This window comes from Drosophila mauritiana, chromosome 3R (genome assembly GCF_004382145.1).
Source record: "Drosophila mauritiana strain mau12 chromosome 3R, ASM438214v1, whole genome shotgun sequence".
NCBI classification, from domain to species: domain Eukaryota; kingdom Metazoa; phylum Arthropoda; class Insecta; order Diptera; family Drosophilidae; genus Drosophila; species Drosophila mauritiana.
This window is the reverse complement of record NC_046670.1, coordinates 27,714,784-27,735,231: the sequence shown is the minus strand read 5'-3', so window position 1 is coordinate 27,735,231 and position 20,448 is coordinate 27,714,784. Positions and strand designations below refer to the sequence as shown.

Here is a 20,448-nt window from a genome sequence, read left to right as displayed (position 1 = left end):
TTACAATCTTGATACGTTTCTGGTTTATATATACGATATATACGACTGGGAACTGAAGGTGGAACTAGGAGCGACTATATGATCTTTGGGCTGGCTATTTGGCTTGATTAGTTTAGGGTTCCGCTGCTTAACACTAGATATTTGCTTTTATTTACAAAAACACTTAATTGCTGATTTGGGGGCGCTCGAACAAAGGGGCATCTAATCTCAATGCAAATAAAGTTGAGTTTGGGACTCCTTCTGGTAAATTTAATTATTGTTCTTCAAAAAATTGTATCTTTTTGGTTAGGGGCTTCTCTTATGTTATTTATCTTTAGTTTGGGCAAACATCTAAAATTATTTATGAATGCTTAGGGCTAGGCTGCCTTTAGTTTGATTTAAGTTAGAGCGTTTTTCAATCGATCACGTCCTCGTCATCGTTGTCGTTGTTGTTGTTGTTGCTGCTGTTGGCCAGGGGCGCCTCCATGGGGGACTTGTTGCTGCCCTCCAGACTGTGGTTGCCCTCGTCCTGGTGATTGGCCGGCCCTCCCCCCACCAAACCGAGGTCGGAGTGGTCCAGGCCCAAGTTGCTGTGGTGCAGCATGTTGCCGGAGTGCTGTTGCATCCCATTCGGCACCCCGGATCCGCCCACCGATCCGCCCGAGAAGTGCTGCAAGTGGTGCTGGTGCTGGTTGAGCAGCGCACCCAGGGCGTTTTCTCAGACCACGTCCGTCACGCCCACTCCGGTGTACTGGCAGGCGGAGAGTCCGGCGGAGTTGGACCGCGACACGGGGGAGGGGGCGGAGTAGGGACTGCCGAATCCGGCGGAGGCGTGCTGCTTGGCCTTCAGCCGCAGGGTGGCGATGCTCGAGCTCATGCTGCTGCTCATGCAGGGCTCGGCGGCGGAGCGGTACATGTACGGATTGGCGGGGGTGGTGTACGGACAGGGGGCGCCCACGGCCCCCACGTTGCTGGTGTTGCTCAAGGACGAGCCCATCGAACCCGGCAGCATGGATGCGTTGTTCATGCTGACCGCCACGCCACTGGCGCCCGTGTTGAAGCAGTTCACCGAGTTCTGGTGATGATTGCTGGCCACCATCGACCCGAGTGGGTTCACTGGCCACGGGAAGGGCTTGGTTCCTAGCGGCGAGGGCACCTTGGTCCAGTTGTTGTACGGATACGAGCTGTACAGCGAGTCATCCGCGAACGGCTGCATGAACTGCGTCCCGAATCCGGACTTGAAGTCCGCCGCCGCCACCGCCGCGTTCATCGCATTCCGCTCCCTCTTGCGCCACTTGGCCCGTCGGTTCTTGAACCACACCTGGAAATAAAAACACATATGTTCTTGATTAGCTCACTGGGAGATTAAATTGAGTAAAATTTAAATAAGATGCTATGTTAAGAAGCTAGAGGTAGAGTTTCCTCGAGGATAGCTCTTGGTTTTTCAAAAAACTACACACAAATCTAAAAGTTTTATTCATAGTTCCCAGCGCGACTTATTCGCAGCTTTTAAGCCGCACAGTCGGCCATTTTCCTTATAATTTATTACTTGAAAATTTATGTATCTGCCCTGGCAACACGAGTGGCAAGGCAAAACTTCCCCCAAAAAGCGCGCCCGCCGCAATACGCATGTGCAGTAATTATAAATATACAAATATATACATAAATACTCCCAGTCAGCCCGGGCTGCCGTTTTTAATGGAGAGCTTTATATAAATAAACTCGGCTTGCCACCCCAAAAAGTCTGGGAGCGAGGGGCGTGGAGGAAAAAGTTGCGAGGGCGCAAAAATAAATCAAAATTATTTTGCACACAGAAAGTGCAGAGAAAAGGCGGGCGAGTGCTCCCCAGAAGAAGATAAAAACAAAATGGCAACTTTGTAATTTATGGCTGAAGTTTGCACAGATACGGATGTTTGGGGGCAGACAAGGATACTCCTCCTCAGATACAGATACAAATGACAAAGAGCTGCGCAGACGTTGGCAGCATTTTGATGAGTTTCTTGCTCTCGAGCCACGAAGCTTTAAGATACACTCTGAACAGAAACAGAAGCCAACTGGGAAAAGGTTCTCACCGATGGAGATACATTAGCCTGGGCAATTAAAGCTGCACATTCGAATTTCATGGCTTGTTGCCGCATTGCCACATTGTCCCTAAATCAACGCGTTGGTCGTCGGTTTCCACCACGTAGCGGGGTTGCAGATTTATGGCCAATGCTGGTCTGCACCCCTCTCTGCGCACTATGCGTGTCCTTTATGTCCTGTAAACTTCCCATACCCCTAACTGGCGTGACTAAAATCCGACACGCGCTGATCTATGCAAAAAGTGTTTGTTTTCGCCTGGGAAAACCCTGATTGAGACATTCCGAACGCGGCTAACAAGTGGAAAACTACGGCCGCGTGCCAGCAAGAGAATTTAGTGTGGTAATTGCCCTAATCTAATTAGTCGCGGCAGTTAATTGAAATCGCATGAGCTGGTTGCCGAGGCGAAAGCGAAAGTGAGAGTGAGAGTTTTCCATTTTCCCAGAACCTAAATCAAATCCCCTGCCTTCGCAATGTGTCAATTTGTCAAGGTACATCGCTCAGCCCCATCATCATCATCATGGGCATCAGCATCCGCATCAGGAGCTCAAGGATCTCGTGCATCATCAAGGATGCAAAACTAACGTCATCGATCTCGTCAGCTGTCATTTTCACGTATCATTTAGCAAGTTGCCAAAGTTGCAAAAAACACAAAAACCGGGGAGACGGAAAAACGGAAAATGCTGATGGCAAATTGATGGGCCGCCTGCTGAAAAAAGAGGGAGCTCTGCGCAAAAGTGAAAAAGTGAAATATGAGAGAGTGCAAAAAACAGCGCAATTTTCCACTCAACGGGCAGCGCCCTGTGGAAAATCCTAATTGGTTTTGATGAAAGCATCAACGACACTCGACGGCAACTCCTGCAACGCTTCATCAGGTAAATGGTGGACGTGGCAAAAAGATATGAGTGGCCAAAAGTGGCCATGTGGCAGAAGTTAGGGCCTCATTTTTTGTGCGGGCTGCCATGATTGATGGTCGCAAATTGCAGCTAAATACGTTTTTTATTTGCCCAATGTGAAATGTTAAATGTGAAATGGGCCGGGTTCTCATTTCCGGGGTTCTTCTATTCCAGTGATAGCCCTGCCCAAGTGAAAATCAGCAGATAACATCGATACGTGAACTACTCCACGCAGCGCTGTCTCTTTGTGTGCTCAACTGTCTGGATGACTACACAGATACACTACTACTACTACAGTACGTACCGCCAGAGTATCGCCGGTATTAATTGGTCCGATGTTCGACTGCAGCTGCAGATATACGGACATATGTGAACAAAAAGTAGCCTAATCACGGCTATTACAGAAGTAAATAAAGTCAAAAGGTCGGGAAGATACCACAGGCACAGTAGCCATTGGCTACATTTTAAATGGAATTATTTAAGCTGAAATATTTATGTTGGGTTCATTGTATAGCCCTTAAAAATATCACAATTGTTTGGCATAACCCAGTTTTCTTTTTTTTTGGGATTCCTCCTTCCCAACTTATCCACTACATTGAACCATTCGAACTGCAATCATGCCAGCATATTGCGGCTCCTTTGTGGCCACTTTCAATGGCTTTTTTATACACTTTCAGCGATTGGCAAATGCTGTTTCCATTTCCGGGCCATTGGCGACACCTGACCATAAAAAGAACGGGCAAAAAACACTCGATACAACCCCATGGATTCCATCCCAGGCCGATGCCACCTCCGATTGAGGGCAGCGACAAATGCTTTTATATGGGCCTTGTTTTTGCCAGTCCTTGGCTGGTAATTGAATTAAAAAGTGATTTCTATTTGACACATTAAAAAGCGGAAGAGTGGAGAAAGAGCCCGGAGTACTGGGTACTGAGTACTGAGCACTGAGACAACGGGACAATGGGACAGACGGGGCGAACATATTGCCATAATTGCCGGCGCATGTAAATCCCCGGATTAGTAGCTATCAGGGCCCGAAGAAATGGAAACGGGGGCTGCTCTTTTTTGACAGTTTAAAGCCCGGCCAGATTTATACGGCCCATCCCGGAGCGGAGTTGCACCGCCAGTGGGCCGTAATCCTTTTGTATATTTGATAAATTTTATTGCCTCCGCTATTACAATGGGCAGCCGGAGTCGGAGTCAAAGTCAAATGTGAGCCACCCCTCAGACAGTCGCAAAGGCATGATCGCGATCATCATTAATTCGTGTGCGGTTTTCTAATTCATTAAACAACCCTCGGCTGGCGATGACAAATAGTCTGGGCATTGTTTTGCATCTTCCAAGGGGTGGAAGTGAGCAAAGTGAGCGAAGTGAGCAACCGAGCCAACCGTTTTGTCATCATCATATAATGGACCATAAAACAAACTGTATCAATATTTTATGCATTTAGCTGCTTTATGCGAGGAACACATGTTTAGATTGCCATCATTCCCGGCTCCGTCCCTTGTCATCCTGGGCCGCAGCTAATTTCTTTATAAATGTTGTCAAGTGCAAGGGGGTCGGTCGTCGGTCCGTCGATTTTTCTGGGCATATGCGAGAGTCCAGTGAAATTTGCATAGGAAAACCATGAAGCATTCGCCTTCCTCGCAGATGTTCTCCTTTTCCGCGGCAATTGCACTCGGATGGCTGTGATAGCAGCCACTTCTAACTGTACAATTAATGCCACGCTGATGTCGCCATACGTCCAATGACAATGATCACAAACCCGATCACCATCAGCAATCACCGGCGATCATCGATCATTTGTCTATCATATCTTCGCCTGTCTGCTGATTGTCTTTCCGTCCGTTTGGACGGCGAATGGAAATGGAAGTGGAAATGGAAATAGATATAGCCGCAGATATCTTCGATATCAGAGGAGTATTTGCCGCGCTGGCGCCACAACTCCAATTGTTTGCCCAACTAACTATCGTGTTTACAAACAATTACAACGCTTGTGTGGCCAAGATATCTTGTACAACTCGAGGCCCCTGTTATTAGTTTTTGCTCCACTGGGGAGTACCGGGGGTGTACCTTACTCCTCTCTTAAAAATGTTTAAAGAATGAAATATAGATCAAGAAATAGATTTAGCATTGCAACTTCAGTATAAACTATTGGAAAAGCGGTGGCGTTAGTAATAGAGTTCTATAGAACCCACATCCCACAGATACAAATACCATCGTACTTCATTGTATCTCGGACATGGACAAATGCCCCGGCCCATGTCAATAGAACGGATATTGAGCAAACACTCCGATTCAGTTCAGTTGAGGTCGGGCGTTCGATAAGCCCGCGGTTTACAAACAGCAAATGCTGCAAACGCTGCCAACTGCAGTTTTAGCTGCGGCAATTTATGGCAACACCCCGCCCCTTGGCCCGGCCTACCACGCCCCCCGGCCCACGCCCCAAAAGCTGCACATAAATCCCCGGTAGCGCAGGGAAATCGGCTCTTCTTTCCGGGTCGAGTATTGGCCATATTGGCCGCGTTGGCCGTGCTGGCCGCATTGGGTTTAAGCCAACGCCAAACGAGGCGACATATTTACGAGTCTGTGAGGCTGCATTGCGGTCGCGACTCCTGCGGTCCGTAATATAATTGGGGTCCGGACTATAATAGCCGCATAATGTGGCAACCGAGCTGCCGGAATCCGGCGTTTGTTTGCCGTTTGCGGCTTGGTTGGCAATTAATTCGAACATCAGCGCGGTAATGGTGGTGCAAAGTTTGTGGAAAGGGAGAGAGTCCTTCCCGCTGGAAGCACTATGTGCTAAAGTGATTCGAACATGTCACTTTAGCTAACTCTATCTCATTTAGTTATACAAAATATAATTTAAAAATAAGTTAGGATGATGAACTAATACGCTTTATCAAAGCCTACTCACCCTGACGCGCGCCTCCGTAAGATTGGTCCACATGGCGATCTCCTCGCGGGTGGACATGTCCGGATACCTGTTCCGGCTGAAGGTGTGCTCCAGCTCCTGGAGCTGCTGCGAGGTGAAGTGCGTCCTCTGGCGCCGCTGCCTCTTGTTCTTCTTGTCGTTCTTCGGTTCCTCGCCACTGGTGGTCATCGGCTCATCGTGCCCGGAACTTGATATGTTTTCTGTCTTGATCGTGGTCTCGTTTACACTGCGATTGCCTGTGGAAGAAGCAATTCATACTTTTTTAAGGAATGGATATAGTTATATGTAGATGTGGATATACAGATCGGCTGTCTAATGTGTTTGCTCATCGGTTGGAGTAGCTAAGCTGTTTTATGCCCTCCGTCTGGGTTTGCTCGGGTTACCAGTGGGGTAGATAAGCGCGAAGGGGAAAGGTCTTCGGAGCGCCCTCCGATTTCTGGCGTCAGCGGAGCACCGTTACTAATTGCCATGCAACCTTCAGGCGTCGCCAGCAAACACCAGCCATTCACCACCCACCACCCCCGAAAAAGTTCAAAGGCGGACCGCCGGCAAACAGATTTATAACCAGTTAATGTATGTTCCCGAATGTCATCGATCATGCGGCGTGCTTTTTGTGTTTTTTTCGTATTTATTCGTATGTTGTGGGCCAGAGAAGCCAGAAAGCGAGACCAAATCGAAATCGTAGCTGCCGAAAACTTAATCAAATAAACTATATTACTGCCCCTGTGAAATATCATTTTCGTTCGGCTCCATTCTCACTTTTTTCTGTTCTGCTGTCGTCGTGAGGTCGCAAATCAAAGGCAGTCTAATCGAAAACTAAACGGACCCGGCCGAGTAAATTTCGCCGACAAAGGTGGAATCGTTGGCCACGCTTTCCGAAATTATTATAAATTATGTTCCTTATCGATGGGCCCCCGGAGATAGCGGATACGGTCTGGGTACAGCACTTTTGCCGGGAGGTGCTGGGGGTTACGGATACGGCAGCTACTGCTACTCACCATCTTTGCGATCCCGACTCCGGTTCGATATCGAGGATGTCGACGACGTCTGAAAGTTGTTCAAGTGGGTGCTATCCAAACTATTTGCTACGGCGGTCATGGAGCTATGACTATCACGGAAATCGCCGGTTTCGGCCCAAACTGAAAAGAACAAGCCAGCGCAGGCAAGAGAAAATTACAAAAAAATTTATGCTTTAACCAAGGAGGTGCCAAAACATCTAAAACTGTCTAGCTTAGGGTAGTTAATCTTAAATACAATTTAGCTTGAATCTACAGAATCTACAGAGCTTCCATTTGCTAGCGTTAAAAGATATTTTCCTCTGCGGAAAACTCCACCCACCTGGCTATCCCACTATTCCTTTTTCCATGAACAGAAAAGAGGAGCCCGTAAAAGAGCTCATAAAAGGATTTATGACACCGCAGCCTGAAATGGCCTCTTGGTTAACCCGATTAAAAAGCGTATTGCTCCTGGAGGAGGCCAACTTAATTGTTTCCAGGGGCTGGATTATAAAACTTCAGCCCGTGCTCAAAGTGTTGCCATGGAGAAACTTAATCGAGGGAATCGCCCGGTCCGCTTGGCCCCATAAATCTACCGGCGCCAAATGACTCAATTTGCTACGTAATAATTGCCGCAGTTAGTCACGCCTATTTTGGTATTAATTACTCAGCTATTGGCATGATTTCCCCCAAAAAAAGCTATTTCGTCACAGATTTATGGCCGTGGCAATTGATTTCTTGGGGTTTTCCTGCGAAGTGGAAGGTGTGCACCCATATGGTCCGGGGTCCCGACTTCCCGACTTTCTCCTAAATCTTCTGGACCACTTCCTTTGCATACCGCTGATTATTTATGGCCTTCTCACATGCTGTCACTTTAAAGTGGTTTTCAAAGTGAGCAAACACCCGGGGCGACATTCGAAACAATTAGCCTGCTCCTTTTTGGCGGGGGAAGGGGGGGTTCCGGCACCCCTAGGAGTCACAAATGTCATCTCCTTGGAGGTGGCCCATGGCTCAATTAGTTTATTGCCAGTTGCATAATTTATGCCGCCGACAACAGCCTCACATGCCGTTGGAAAATTCAAATTTCTGCGTGAAAAGTATTTTTATGGCCTCTAATGAGTGCGTTTTGGGGTAATTAAAATTTCATTGCTTTATTATGAGCGTCTCGGATGTTGGGAGGAAAATTTGAAAAACAAACATGGTAGCAGTGTTTAGCAGAGAATTAATTTTTGTGTAAATGTTTTGTCAAGATCGATGAAAATTGTAAAAAATCCATTCGCCTGGGAAACCCATTTCAGCTGTTAATTTGTTAATATGTCATATGTTATTTGTCATGTGAGACTCAACTTCTCGCACCAATTCCACTGCATCCTCATTTCCACTTTCATTTTTTAGTGAACGCCTCGTTGCAACCTTTGAATTCGAAGACACAGCTGAATGAATCCGAAAAGATAGAATGCTCCCATTCTCGATCCCAAATCCGATTTCCGACCTGAGCTAAATGGGTCGTCATCGCCCATTTTTCGTATCGTAAAATATTTTCCTAACGACACGCTCTAAAAACAAAAACCGAGCAGACAAAAAATACGGAGAATTCGAAAAAACGCAGCGAAAATCACGTAGCACGGTGATTTTCATTTGTGTAAATATTTCCCCAGCATTTTGGCCAGCGACTAATTTGAGTTTGATTTTCCTGCTGTGCTGGTGCTTTGTTTTTTTTTTTTGTTGTTCTGCTTTCCCGCCTGACAGGTCGTCGGAAAAATTGTCGTCGTCTGTCAGCTGGCGGTGACATTTGTCGGCCAGTTGTCGCCCGAGTTTTACAATGTTTTCAAGGCTTTCGAGTGGGTATCGAATTTGGATGAGTGGCAAGTGTCAATAGAGGTGGGCGTTGCTTGTCGGGAGCATTTTGCACATGTCAGGCAAGAGTTCTGTGTTCTGTGACAACAAGTGTCGGCGTCACTTTCGCTTTTCCGATTTGCTGGCATTCCGGTTCTCTGATTGTCGGATTCTCCGATTCCCCGATTTTCCAATTTTCCGATTTCCCCGACAGCCATTTTGCAGTGGCATTAGCCGCTGAGCAAACAAATGAGCGATGGTAAATTTATTTGACTTGGCGACTATTGTGACGATCCTAAACAAAAGTCAAAGGCAAACACTCCCGAGGGGCGGGCACAATTAATCAAGCGAGGGTTGCCCGAATGAAACTGCACAAAAATTCGAAAATGATTCGGATTTTTTCGCCTCCGAGGATGTGAGCATCTAGGCACCCTGCACCCATACGCGCCTCATTCATAGACAGATTTCCACATAAAAACTTTTGACACACGACACGGCAGCCGGAGCAATAAATTATCCGGAGCAGGAGACGCAGGAGACGGAGACTGTCAGAGCAGGAAAACCTCACCAGACCAAAACAAACAAAAATAAAAGGACGAGCCAACAAAGGACATGCCCCGGAAAAGGGAGGAAAACGGTTAAAGGAAAATGTCAAGCATAAGCAACGTTTAGTTGGTGACCAAAAACAAACGATTAATGTGACAGTTGAAAGGGGATCGGGATTGGCTTTGGTTGTGGGTCCTGGGATTGGGATTGGAATTGAGATTGAGATTGGAATTGGAAATGGGACCAGGACTTCGACCAAGAGTTGCTTTCGTTGTAAACCACTGGCTGGCCGACCAAAGGGTTAAACACTCCACCGCAAATGAAAATATTTTCCAATTTCATGCCACATTTGCCGCCGAGGTGTTGATGTCCGTGGAAATTGCTGGCCCATATGCCGCAAAAGAAAAACCCCGGCTGCATCCCTCGCTGCAAATTAGCCCAATTCGGAGTCATGAAAATTAGGCAACGGCTTGGAGAGTTAATTTTTATGTCTCGCAAAACTAATCCTTTGGTCGAGACAATGGCCCCTGACCATATGTTATGGCCCTATAATGAGCTCCAGGCACTTGACCAACTGGAGCAAAGTCGCATAAAAATCTCGGAAATCACATTGACATGTCCCAAGAATGGAGAACAACCCTTGGCCAAATGGCCCTGGCTATATGTAGCAGAGGTCCTGGCCAAAAGCCCGGACTCATTAGTTGAGGCTGCAGATAAGACAAAAGGGAGAAGGACACCCAAAAAAGGGCAGATCTCTGTTTTTCTGTCCAGACTAGCTTTTCCCCTTCTTCTTGGCTTGTAGTTTTCCACTGCAATGACTTTGGCCAGTAATTTGCCCGACTGTCAGCTCGAATTCCTTTCCTGCCATTGGGTCAGCCAGCAAAAAGCCGGCCAACGGACCACACCAAGGACCTGCGAGTCCTGTCTGGCGGACAAGTTTGTTTCCTCAGATAATCTCTAATGCGACATTTTTACGAAATTGCACGATGCCCGGATAATGAGAAAAGAGGCGGAAAAGCGGACAGAGAATCAAGTTTTCCCGACTAACTTCTGCAACGAGGTAATTGCCTCAAGGAAAACGGGGAGCGACGTGGATTGGGGATGGTGATGGAGGGTTGTGGATTCTGTGGCTGGTTGCCATAATGACATTATAATTTATATAAACGAAATCAGTGCCAGCGAGGAGGAAACCTACAGATAGAGCTGTGCAGATGGATTGATAAATGGCAACTTCTGTGGTAGTTACAGTGGTGCATCGAGTACAGTGGGTAAAAGAAATGAAAAATACAAACACTAAAAAAACTATTGGCTTGCTAATACATTTTTTAAAAATTATATTACATTAAAACATAACGCTATGTTAAGCTTTTTTGCGACACTTCTCCCACTTTGCCTTCAATATACCACTGTGCGGTCAGCAAGTGCAATTTATGTGGCATTCGGGGTGCTTGCATTGCCAATTCGAGTGTGATCCTTGGTTTTGCCAGTGCCCGATGACATATGTGAGCAATTTCGCAGAGATTTGCGGGCAATGCACTGTTCGCACACCGCAGGACGAAATCCTTTAAGGCTTTAAGCGGCGAAACAGGCGCCGAGCGGAAAATCGATAAAAGGTATTTATATTCATAAGGACCAGGCCTGACAAAAACAGGCGTTGGTGCGGAATTTAAAGTAGACCAGGTTCGGGTGTCCTGGAGGACCCCTCCCCATTGGAAAAGTGTGTATCTCCTGGATTTCTTAGTCTGGCGTTTTGTTTATGTGGTTCTGTTGTGTTCTGCTCGGTATTTTCCTGTTTTTTTTAGAGCCCGGCGAGCTGCACGTGCCATTAACACTTAGCGGGAAGATGGGCATTTACTTTCGTGTAGACACAACAGATAACAGCACGATTTCACCAGAAACCCGAAGTGAAACTCTGGTAATTTCATAATTTTATCAACGGCATCAGCCACAAACATTGTCATGGGCAAATAGTTCTCCATCTCGTCGTATCTGTGGTAACAACTTGGCAAACAAGCTAAGGACTAGCTGGCAATAAAAAATAGAAACAAAAAGAAATAGGAATAGAACAACATTCTATTATTTGCCGAGCAACCAAAAAATAAATGTAAACTGCTCTGATTTGGATTTCGGTTTCGGTTTCGGTTTCAGTTTCGTTTCGGGTTCTGTTTGGTTTGCCTGGGGCAAATATGAACGCCAGTGGATATATGTTTATATAGTCACTGATACAGCGAGATAATTCCCTAATTGCCGCGGTGGTGAAATTTGAAATACAGAGTCGGAGGGACAAGGTCGGTTCCTCGCAGCTGCTGACAACATAATTTAGGCGACAATCCCGATCTATTAAAGAGTTACATCTTTCGGCCATAAAAATCTTTACTCCTCGAACTAAATTAGTGTAGAACGTGAACTTGAAATCCTTTGAGCACCGCCAGCGAAATAAAAACACGCACCGAAGTCATAAAATGGTCTACCAAAAATAAAACGCAAGAATCGAGTCGAGTAGACTCGAAACTAAAAGGTGGAACACGGCCCATAAAAAAGTGCAATCGTAAAAAATTATTACCTCTGCCGCACATATAAATACGCATAAATAAATGTGTATAAATGCATGGGATGTGGGTGTGTGTCTCTGTTTGTGTGCTGACCATTAAATTGGCCAATAATTGAAAATCCGATTGCAGCCATGCAATTCTGGAGTCTGATGAAAATCCTGCCAACCGGCAGCAGGAGCAGAATCACGTTGCGTGGCCATTATTTAAACAAGAGCGTAAACAATAACGACGACAAGGGGGAAAATCAGGGAAAACGGGGGAAAAGCGGGAGCAAACAGGCGGACAGGAGTGGAAATTTGTGGCTCAGAGCTGTTAACGTGGCCCGCACCTGCAGCTACGAATATCTACGTGTTTGTACGGGTGTCAAAGGATAACTGCAGTCGTGCATATTTTAAATGCCAGCCATTTTTGTGCTAAATTGTTTTGGCACGCAAATAAATGGCAGGACATCTGCGGCCATGGGTTCGCCCAGGCCCACCTCAGTTCGGTTCGGTTGGGTTCTTTTCGGGTATTCCGGCCATTTCGGGATGCAGACAAGTGCAAAGTTTGCCGGGCTGTTAACCCCGAAGGGGCAGAGTTGAGTTGACAGGGCGACAGCCAACAAATCTCTGGGCGAGGGCAGACAAATCTCTTGTGCAAATGGAAATTTCGTACGGAGGCACTCGTCGGGCAGGACTTCCAAGTGCTGCTCCTGCGTTTCTAAATAAAGTGAGCATTAACAAAACTAGTCGCATTAAAGAGAGATCCACAAATTCATATATTTCCTACTAGTATTGATAAAATTGTGATCTTCGCCTTCGCCCAACAGGTTTCCTGCCCATCTGGAGTGCCCTGACTCCATCCGAAATCTTCCCCAGAACCAATTGAGTTGTCATATTGCCACTTGAAGCTGTGGCATTGCGCACTCGGCCGCCAATCCGGCATCCTCTGAAAAGTCCAAATTCCCATAACAATTAGAGCAATCGGAACAACAAACACTTGACTACAATGCACATATCGAATTTCAGAGGGACGAATCCAAGGGAAGAGGAAGTGAGCAGGGTAGAGTGTTGCTTTCGGCACTACGCCAGAAGGGTGCTCAATTAGCCGTGACATGCGCACAAAATTGAAATTTGTTTAGATGTATCGCAGCCCAACTGCTGTTTTTTGGCCTGTTCCCTTTGTAACGCTTTGTGGAGATTATGCGCTAATGATTGCCCAATGATTATGAATATGCATGAGGGGAATGGAGATTCGAATGGAGCGACAAGTGGCCCAGGGAGTGAGCTTTTGGCACGGAGCGTGAATGATGGCCAAAACGAATCGCATATTGAAATGACAACAGCTGCCACTGACAGAGGAAAATGTATAAAACACAAGCCCACCAAAGGCCATGAATAGCAATGAGAATGTGGACACTTGTTGATGACTCGGATCGAAGGGAATATCTTCTTAGTAGCGCCCCAAAAATGTTCGTATCTCAGACTGAGTTATGAGCCCACTAATTAGCTGTCAATGCGCGAGATGCCCCTCACAAATTTCACTACAAATTGCCCACGAAATGGTATCCCATTATGCCAAGGAAAAATAAACGTTTCTGATATATTTCGGGAAAAATCTCCTCAAAAGGGAACAGATCAAAAGAAAATAATGCCCAAGACTAAGTTGAAATATTTCGAAGCAAATTTATAGATCTTTGATTTATCCTACCGACTAATATAATGCCTAATGTATGCCAATCTACAAACCTTCTTATAAAAACCTTCAGTTCATTACCTATTATATCTTTTATATAGGATGCCCAGAATTTCCCCTGAACTGCTTGACCTGATACTTACTTCTGAGTTTCTCGAGCGGCTCGTGCTTGGGCGTGTGCGGCGGCACCACCGTGTGGTGCGGGTGCTGCGAGTAGCCACCCACCAGGTCTTGGCCCGCGGAGTGGTGCAAGTGGCTCAGGCTGCTGATGGGCATCAGGCTCGAGATGGCGGGTGAGATGCTGACCGACGAGCTGGAGTCGTGCAGGCTGTGGTGGCTGTGCAGGTGCTCCGTGCCGGAGGTGCTGCTGCCTCCTCCGTTGACCGTGGAGCTTCCGGTGCTGCCGCTGCTCAGTGCCGTGCTGGTGGTGGTGGCACTTTCCGCCGATCCTGCGGAGCCTGCTCCGTTGGCCGTCCCGGCACTCACCAGATCCTGCAGACACAGGCCCGTGGACTCGGCCGACATGGCCTCCAATCCGTTGAGTGCGCCACTGACCACTCCGCCGCCCCCGTTGGTCAGGCCACCCGGGCCCAGGGCCGTGGCCGAGCTGGTGACCACGCCCACTCCCAGACCGCCGCCCCCGCCGCAACCGCCGACGGCGGAGGAGCGGTCCATGCCAAGATACGTGGGGAAAATGGTGGAGAAGCTCTGCTGCTGGTGGTGGTGGTGGTGCAGCGCCGACTGCTGGTGCGCCGGGTGGGCGGGGTGTGCGGGGTGCAGCGGCGGCAGGTGGTGGTCCCTCCCCGTGAACTTCGTCGTGACGACGTCCTTGAAGTGCTGCAGGAAAGTCGTCGTCTTGAGGCCGGTATCTTCCAACTGTGGTGAAAGCAAATCCAAGATGCAGCCGTTGCCAGAGCCCGAAAAGCTGGAAAGGAGCAGGCCGTATGTCATTAAAACACTGAGAAAAGCTGGGAAGTATTTCACTAATTTATCTAATTCGTTCCCCTAACTATAGATTTAGTTCAGAGATGTCGCTCAGGTTAGTCATATCGAGTTCATTGCTACTCAGACTTAATTATCGCTTGGCTACCTGGTAGGCAAATCAACTGGTGGAACCTTTTATCGCCTCAACGGCGAAGGCAAACAGGGAGCTTAACCCAAACACCAGCCGAATGGCAAGTTAACACCAAACACGTCAAGGGGTTAATACCACGGATGCTGGAGCCGGCGGCAAACGGAGTGGTAAACTGGGACTCTTTCAGTTGGCGTCGTAAATCGTATGGCTGGCGGAGCACCTGAGGGGATCTGGTGGGGCATATGGGCTGACAACAGCACCGCCGCAGCACCGCACCACCGCGCCACCGAACCGCCTACACCGCTATCAGCAGACTGATGGAGCGGAGAGGGCGGGGCCCAGGTGATAACAGCCTTATCGATGTAAAATATTTACATTTCTGCGAGCATTTCTCCGCTATTATTATTGTTATGATTGCACGTACACTGGGCGCCTTTGGATTTTGGCAATCGAAATTGGGGAAAGCTCCAAAAGGTAGTAGAGCGCCGCACTGACAGTCACTAGTGCGATAAACTGTGCCATGGGCGTCCAATAAATTCGTTAAAAATAAAAACAGCCCACTGACAGTAGCACGAAAATAGCCATAAACGATCGTAAATCAATTAGCGAAAAGGGAGGGAACACCTCTCCAGGTTCCTAGGCCCCTTCGCCCGATATCGGCCGGGAACGGCATATATACATATACGTTATATATGCGGTCCGCTATCTGAGCAAACGAAAGCAAACGAAACGAAACGTTGCAATAAATGGTTATCTAATCTCAATCACAACAAACTAAAGGCATTCAAAGGCATTCGAAACGAGAACGAATTTCATAAATCTAGCGGCAGCATAAATTCGCAGTGTGTGTTTAAGTGAATTTAATTAAATTTAATTGGAATGCCTTGGCTTGAGCTGTCACTTTCGATTTCGCTGATAATGCCGCTTGATCTCCACTTGATCCCCAGTGGATTAGTGCGGCTGTAATGTTAAATCCATTTGCGGTTGTCCAACAGCAATAATAATAGGCAGCCAGCCTTTCGTGATAAACATAATTTCACTTGAAGCCAATTTATAGGCCACACGATTGGATGGGTGGGGGGTCAGCCGTTGAAATGAAAAGTTCTGCATTTGTTGCCGTGATGGGGATATTTATAATACTGTTATTTGCTCGGTCTTTGCCGCAGTTGTCTCAATTTCTGGCTAAATTATCTGCCGCAGCGTCTAATAAATAATTCGGTTGCCAGTTTGCCATTGTTTCCATTCCGCCAAAGAACATTCTCCGCTCCATTTCGTGTGTGTTTTTCAGCTTTCGGCTTTTCTGCCTCGTCATTTTATTTCAAAAGTGAGAATTTATTTACATAATGATTCCCTAAGACAAAGAATGCCAGAATTATTTTATGCCACTTTATGGCCGCGAGATCTCGTGTGTTTACGGCCTCTTCGTCGCGAAGGTGGCAAGATTCCGATGTTGTGCCAAGGCTTTCCACATGCTTTCATTTCTATTTAATTTTATTATTTTATTCAAATTCGAGTTTAGCGGCTGCCCGGAGATCCGAGTCCGAGCATTGTGTACTTAGGTTTTTTCCACATCTTGTTTGCTAATTGTTCAGGTGACGTCAATGAGCCAGCGCCACTTGGCCGGGCTCTCGTCCAATTTTTTGGCAAAACCCACAGTACTGGCCCAGAAGCCCAGAGGCCCCCTTACGGGATGGCCGAGATCTCTGTTTATGGCGGCAATCCGGATCCGGGTCTCACTCCGCCGTGATTTATGCGCGGCGTGAGAGTCCGCCGTAAACTTAATTCGTTGTCCAACAAGCCGTTTATGGGCGGGCTCTGGGCCCTCAATGGGAACCTCTGCTGATCCTCGCTGGAAAGCTAGGCTGTTTCCCTAGCATCAGCTGAATTGACATTGCCATTAGTGGGCGCTTAAGTTCCTAGCCAGGTGTTTACCGGGAAACTTCTGTTTGCTATGACCTAACACATCGTTGTTCCTGTTAATTGGGGCAGCTTTACTTTCGTTTTTAGAATATCCCTATATAATTCAATTTCTAAAATCTATTAATAATATCTGACAAATATGATTTATAAGGATGTCTTCTATAAGCCTAAAGTTTTTAGTGGCTTGATTGTAATTGGTCCGCTAGCAACTCAAGAATCATTGAGATCAGATCTTCTTTATTAGCCCTAATAACAAGTACTTAAACCCGGTTTTAAGTCATAATTAACTTTATGCGATTGAGACTCACCTCTGAATGATGGGAGAGGAATTCAAATTAATCCACTAGGTGGTGGGAACGAACTTCCGTCGGTTCGCTGGTTCCGTCGATCCGGAATATCAAAGGCGAACTTTGATGGAGCAAATGTCGTGGGCCCGTCAATAAATCAGATGGCCAGCATTTCAATCGCCGGAGATCTGGGAAAGTCTCCGAAAATCTTCCGGATATATCGCGTGGGCAGTGGGCTATAAATCTCGGGGAGATCGGTAGGTTTGTGCTGTGTTGTTGCAACAGATTGCTAATCAAATGCGAAGCGGCATTTAATAAAGCCCCAGCCGTTAAACAGTTTTCGCACACGCGGTGTTGACGTCGGCAGATCAAATAATAAAAATCACAGTGATTATGTTAGTGATTAATTTTAAGTAACTCGGGGATATGTTTTTAATCTCGCTGCCGCTTCACAGAAACACACACTCGCGCACACAGTCACTCGCGGCACTCTCAGTGATATGATTTCGATTCGATTTGATTTGATAGGCAAATCCTGGCGGATTTAAGTGTTTAATAGTTTAATCCGCGGCGTAATTAGGCTAAGTATCTGCTAGGGTACTCGAATCTCTGTATCTAAATCTGTAGCTCTAGACCTGCAATTACATGTATCTGGTATCACAACGGAGGCGACGCGTCTGCATCCGTAACAGGACGTAGCTGGATTGAAAACGAATTCGGAAAAGTATCTGTTGGATGCGTGTACAGCGCATGCAGCGAGTACCTGGCTGGTGGGGTGTGCGGGGTGGTTGGGCCAGTGCTAACGGTAAACGTGGTGCTGGCGACGAGAACTCGCGGCTACTGAACGCAATACCCCGGAATTTCGCCTTTCGAACGCAAGAGCCCCGTGTATCGCCCGCTATCTTATCTCTCTTTTCTGCCCGTGCGTCGGCGAGAGGGTGTGAGGGAGATGGTCTGCTGGCCGACGAGTAGCGAGAGCTGCCTGTGCCGCGGCAGTGCGAAAGAGAGGTCCGATCATCCGAGTGCATGGAAGACACACCCCCAAAGTCGCCACTCTCGCTCTCTCTCACTCAGACCCTGGTGTTTGCAGTGCGCCATTGCTGTGCTCTCCCTCTCTCGCCCACTCTCCCTCTCGCTCTTCATGCGTACATTATTTGGCCGCTCTCGAGGGTTTGATTTGTACTTTCGGGTTTGGCTCTGGTTTGGTCCTTTGTTCCGTTCCCCCCTCTCAGGACCCCTGGCAGAGCCCTGCCCTCCGCCCCTGGACAATTGCTACGTGCTGTGTTCATAATAATAAGGCTACTTTGCCCACTTTTGAGGGCTGGCTGTCTTTTACTGGGTGTCAAGGGCGTTTTGTTATCCCATTATTCTGCGTTAGCCCGCCATTGTTGTGCCTGTGCCTGTGCCTGTGCCAGTTTAACCCCCCGACCGCCCCTCGCAAATAAATAAATAACTGCTCCTTTTGACGTATCCTTGCGTTTGTATTTGTATCTGTATCTCCTCCCTGGGACTTTCCCCTTTTTGATTTGTTCGCTCCGCCAGCACAGAAATACAGTCACAGAGACAGCGATACTTTCAAAGGAAGCTGAAACTGAAACAGAAACAGAAACAAGCAGCAGGCAGAATTTATTAAAATTCACAACAGCTTTTGTGCAGTTCATAATTTTCGTTTTTATTTCGCATTTGCCTGCCGTTCCCTTAGGTTTTATCCTCCTCCTTGAGTGGAGGAATGGGTTTAACTGGGACGAAAGGGGGAAGCTGGAAGAAATACTGGGGAGACAGCCGACGGATGTAAATGATGCTGGCTTTATAGCCCCGTATTCCGCAACTGACATGCCAGGGAACTAATCAGACATAATTTTCAATGGCCATGCGAGTCATAACTCATGACCTCTGGAGATCTCAGGAAGTTTACTGGATCCCATGGTACAAAATAAATCAATTCGACAAGATGGAAGGGAGAATGGGGAGAGTGGGAATCAGTTTGTGATGTTAAGCATGCTTCATAAAATCTAACCTACTTATATATATTTATTAATTGTAAATATTTTTAGGATTCATTATATTTTTGCAACCCAGGGTGTGATGTTTTTGTTGATTACTGCCACCTCTCAGAACGCACGACTCGCATAACCCAGATTGCAGATAGACTTGAAATGATAATCGCGCTGAGCGGAGGCCCTTGAAATACTAAAGCCACTCGAGTTGCTCAGACCTTCTCGAGTGTACCGCCTTTGAACTCGCCGTCACACATTTGCCCAGTTACGTAAATGTGGCACAATGTTGGAAGGGCGGGCTGGTAATCCAGCGATCCACCCACTCAATTTCACCTGAGTGACGATGATGCAGTGCAATATCATGGTAAAGGGCTCTCCACCTGTGGTGCAAGGTCCGACTTTCACTGATTTCACCCATCAAAGGGTTCTCGGCACCCCAGGGAAATTCTGTTTTACGATGGCGTAATTACACAATGTCCTTTGTGTCCCTTGGTTAAATCCCTGACTTTTATATTGATGACAGGCTGTCTATTTCTGGCCCAGCGCTGCGGGAATTTACCACGTCGTTTTTCAATTATTAGGGCAACCGAAATTAGACTTTCGACTTTCCGATATCAAAAGGGGACCGTTTTCGCGGTATCTACTGTTATCTAGCGAACCCAAAAGAAAATGGCGTTCTTTTTTCCATCCAAATGGGGTCTACGTGCCGGGGAGTGTGTCTGCCATTTGGGGGGATCTCTTAAGTGTCCGGGGAAGAAAACTCATCATCCTTTGATGCTGGCAACAGAAAAACTTAATGCCGAACATTCGAGCAGTCGCACGCACCTCAAGAAATTGAAATGCCATGGCGCGCCAAAGTGTCAGATATCCAGGGAAATGGGGCTTCCCCCTTTCAGATTTACATCCACACACATTCGCGTCGTCACATTTTCTCGTTTTCCCGCTTTCCTTTTTTAAGCAACTACCGAAAAGTTCACAGGCAGCGCAGTTGAAAAGTTCAGAGCATTCGGAGCCATTGCTCAGTCGCCAAAGTAATCCGGCCTAATCCCGAAACATGACGAAATGAAATACGATGGTGCGTAGGGAGATGCGACAACAACAGCAACAAAGACGCGGGCTCGCTTTCCCATTCCCAATTTCCCATCTCCACATCCCCACAGCCCCACAACCCCACTCACCCCCGATCTCACTGCCCATTTCCCAGCTCACAAAATCCCCAGCCGACTGAACTAATTTTGTATGCCTTATGATGATGGTGAAAAACCACGCGGGTAGCGAGCGGATTCCCTGGCAACTCTTTCGCAAAATGGCGGCATTGATTTCCCTTTCCTGTTTGCCCCCCAAGAACGCCCTGCCCCACCAGCCCCCGCTGTCCTTGAGGACGAAGTCAATTTTCAGGATTTGCGGCCAGTCTTACATTCCTTAGCGAAAAATCTCTCCGTTTCTCTATGGAAAGCACTTCCCTTCAAGCAGTCAATAAACTATACAAACACACGTGCACTGCGAGAAATTTGGAGTGCCAAGGATGCCAGTTTGTGCAGAAATAAGCACAGAAATAGGGAAATTAAATTAAAAACATGTATTCTGTGGGAAAACTTGTATACATAAAATTTAAGAACATATTTAAATTTTTCGTTCTTTTCTTTTTGTGTAAGCATGGCAAGGGTTTTCCCATCC

General features: G+C 47.1%; 1 protein-coding gene across 2 annotated transcripts; it reads right to left on the bottom strand.

The window, feature by feature from the left end:
* Positions 1 to 394: 394 nt before the first annotated feature.
* LOC117145152 (pituitary homeobox homolog Ptx1) lies at positions 395 to 17,586 on the bottom strand. 2 transcript variants are annotated; one of them, XM_033310692.1, is made up of 5 exons: positions 16,796 to 17,586; positions 13,636 to 14,417; positions 6,888 to 7,028; positions 5,872 to 6,125; positions 395 to 1,300 (listed from the first exon to the last, which is right to left on the bottom strand). In XM_033310692.1, the coding sequence occupies exons 2-5, from the start codon at positions 14,165 to 14,167 to the stop codon at positions 698 to 700; spliced, it is 1,530 nt and encodes a 509-aa protein (XP_033166583.1). In that variant the 5' UTR covers positions 14,168 to 14,417; positions 16,796 to 17,586; the 3' UTR covers positions 395 to 697. The 2 variants fall into 2 exon arrangements, with proteins under 2 accessions (XP_033166583.1, XP_033166584.1); XM_033310693.1 differs by lacking the exon at positions 6,888 to 7,028 and having other exon boundaries at positions 675 to 1,300.
* Positions 17,587 to 20,448: the final 2,862 nt, after the last annotated feature.

Excerpts from the sequence above, each read along its gene's own strand:
- LOC117145152 (XM_033310692.1), bottom strand. The coding sequence starts at position 14,167 with ATGGACCGCTCCTCCGCCGTCGGCGGTTGCGGCGGGGGCGGCGGTCTG. Across the intron at positions 6,126-6,887 it reads GAGTCGGGATCGCAAAGATG|GCAATCGCAGTGTAAACGAG; the intron begins GTGAGTAGCAGT and ends CTTCTTCCACAG. Across the intron at positions 1,301-5,871 it reads TTACGGAGGCGCGCGTCAGG|GTGTGGTTCAAGAACCGACG; the intron begins GTGAGTAGGCTT and ends TTTTATTTCCAG.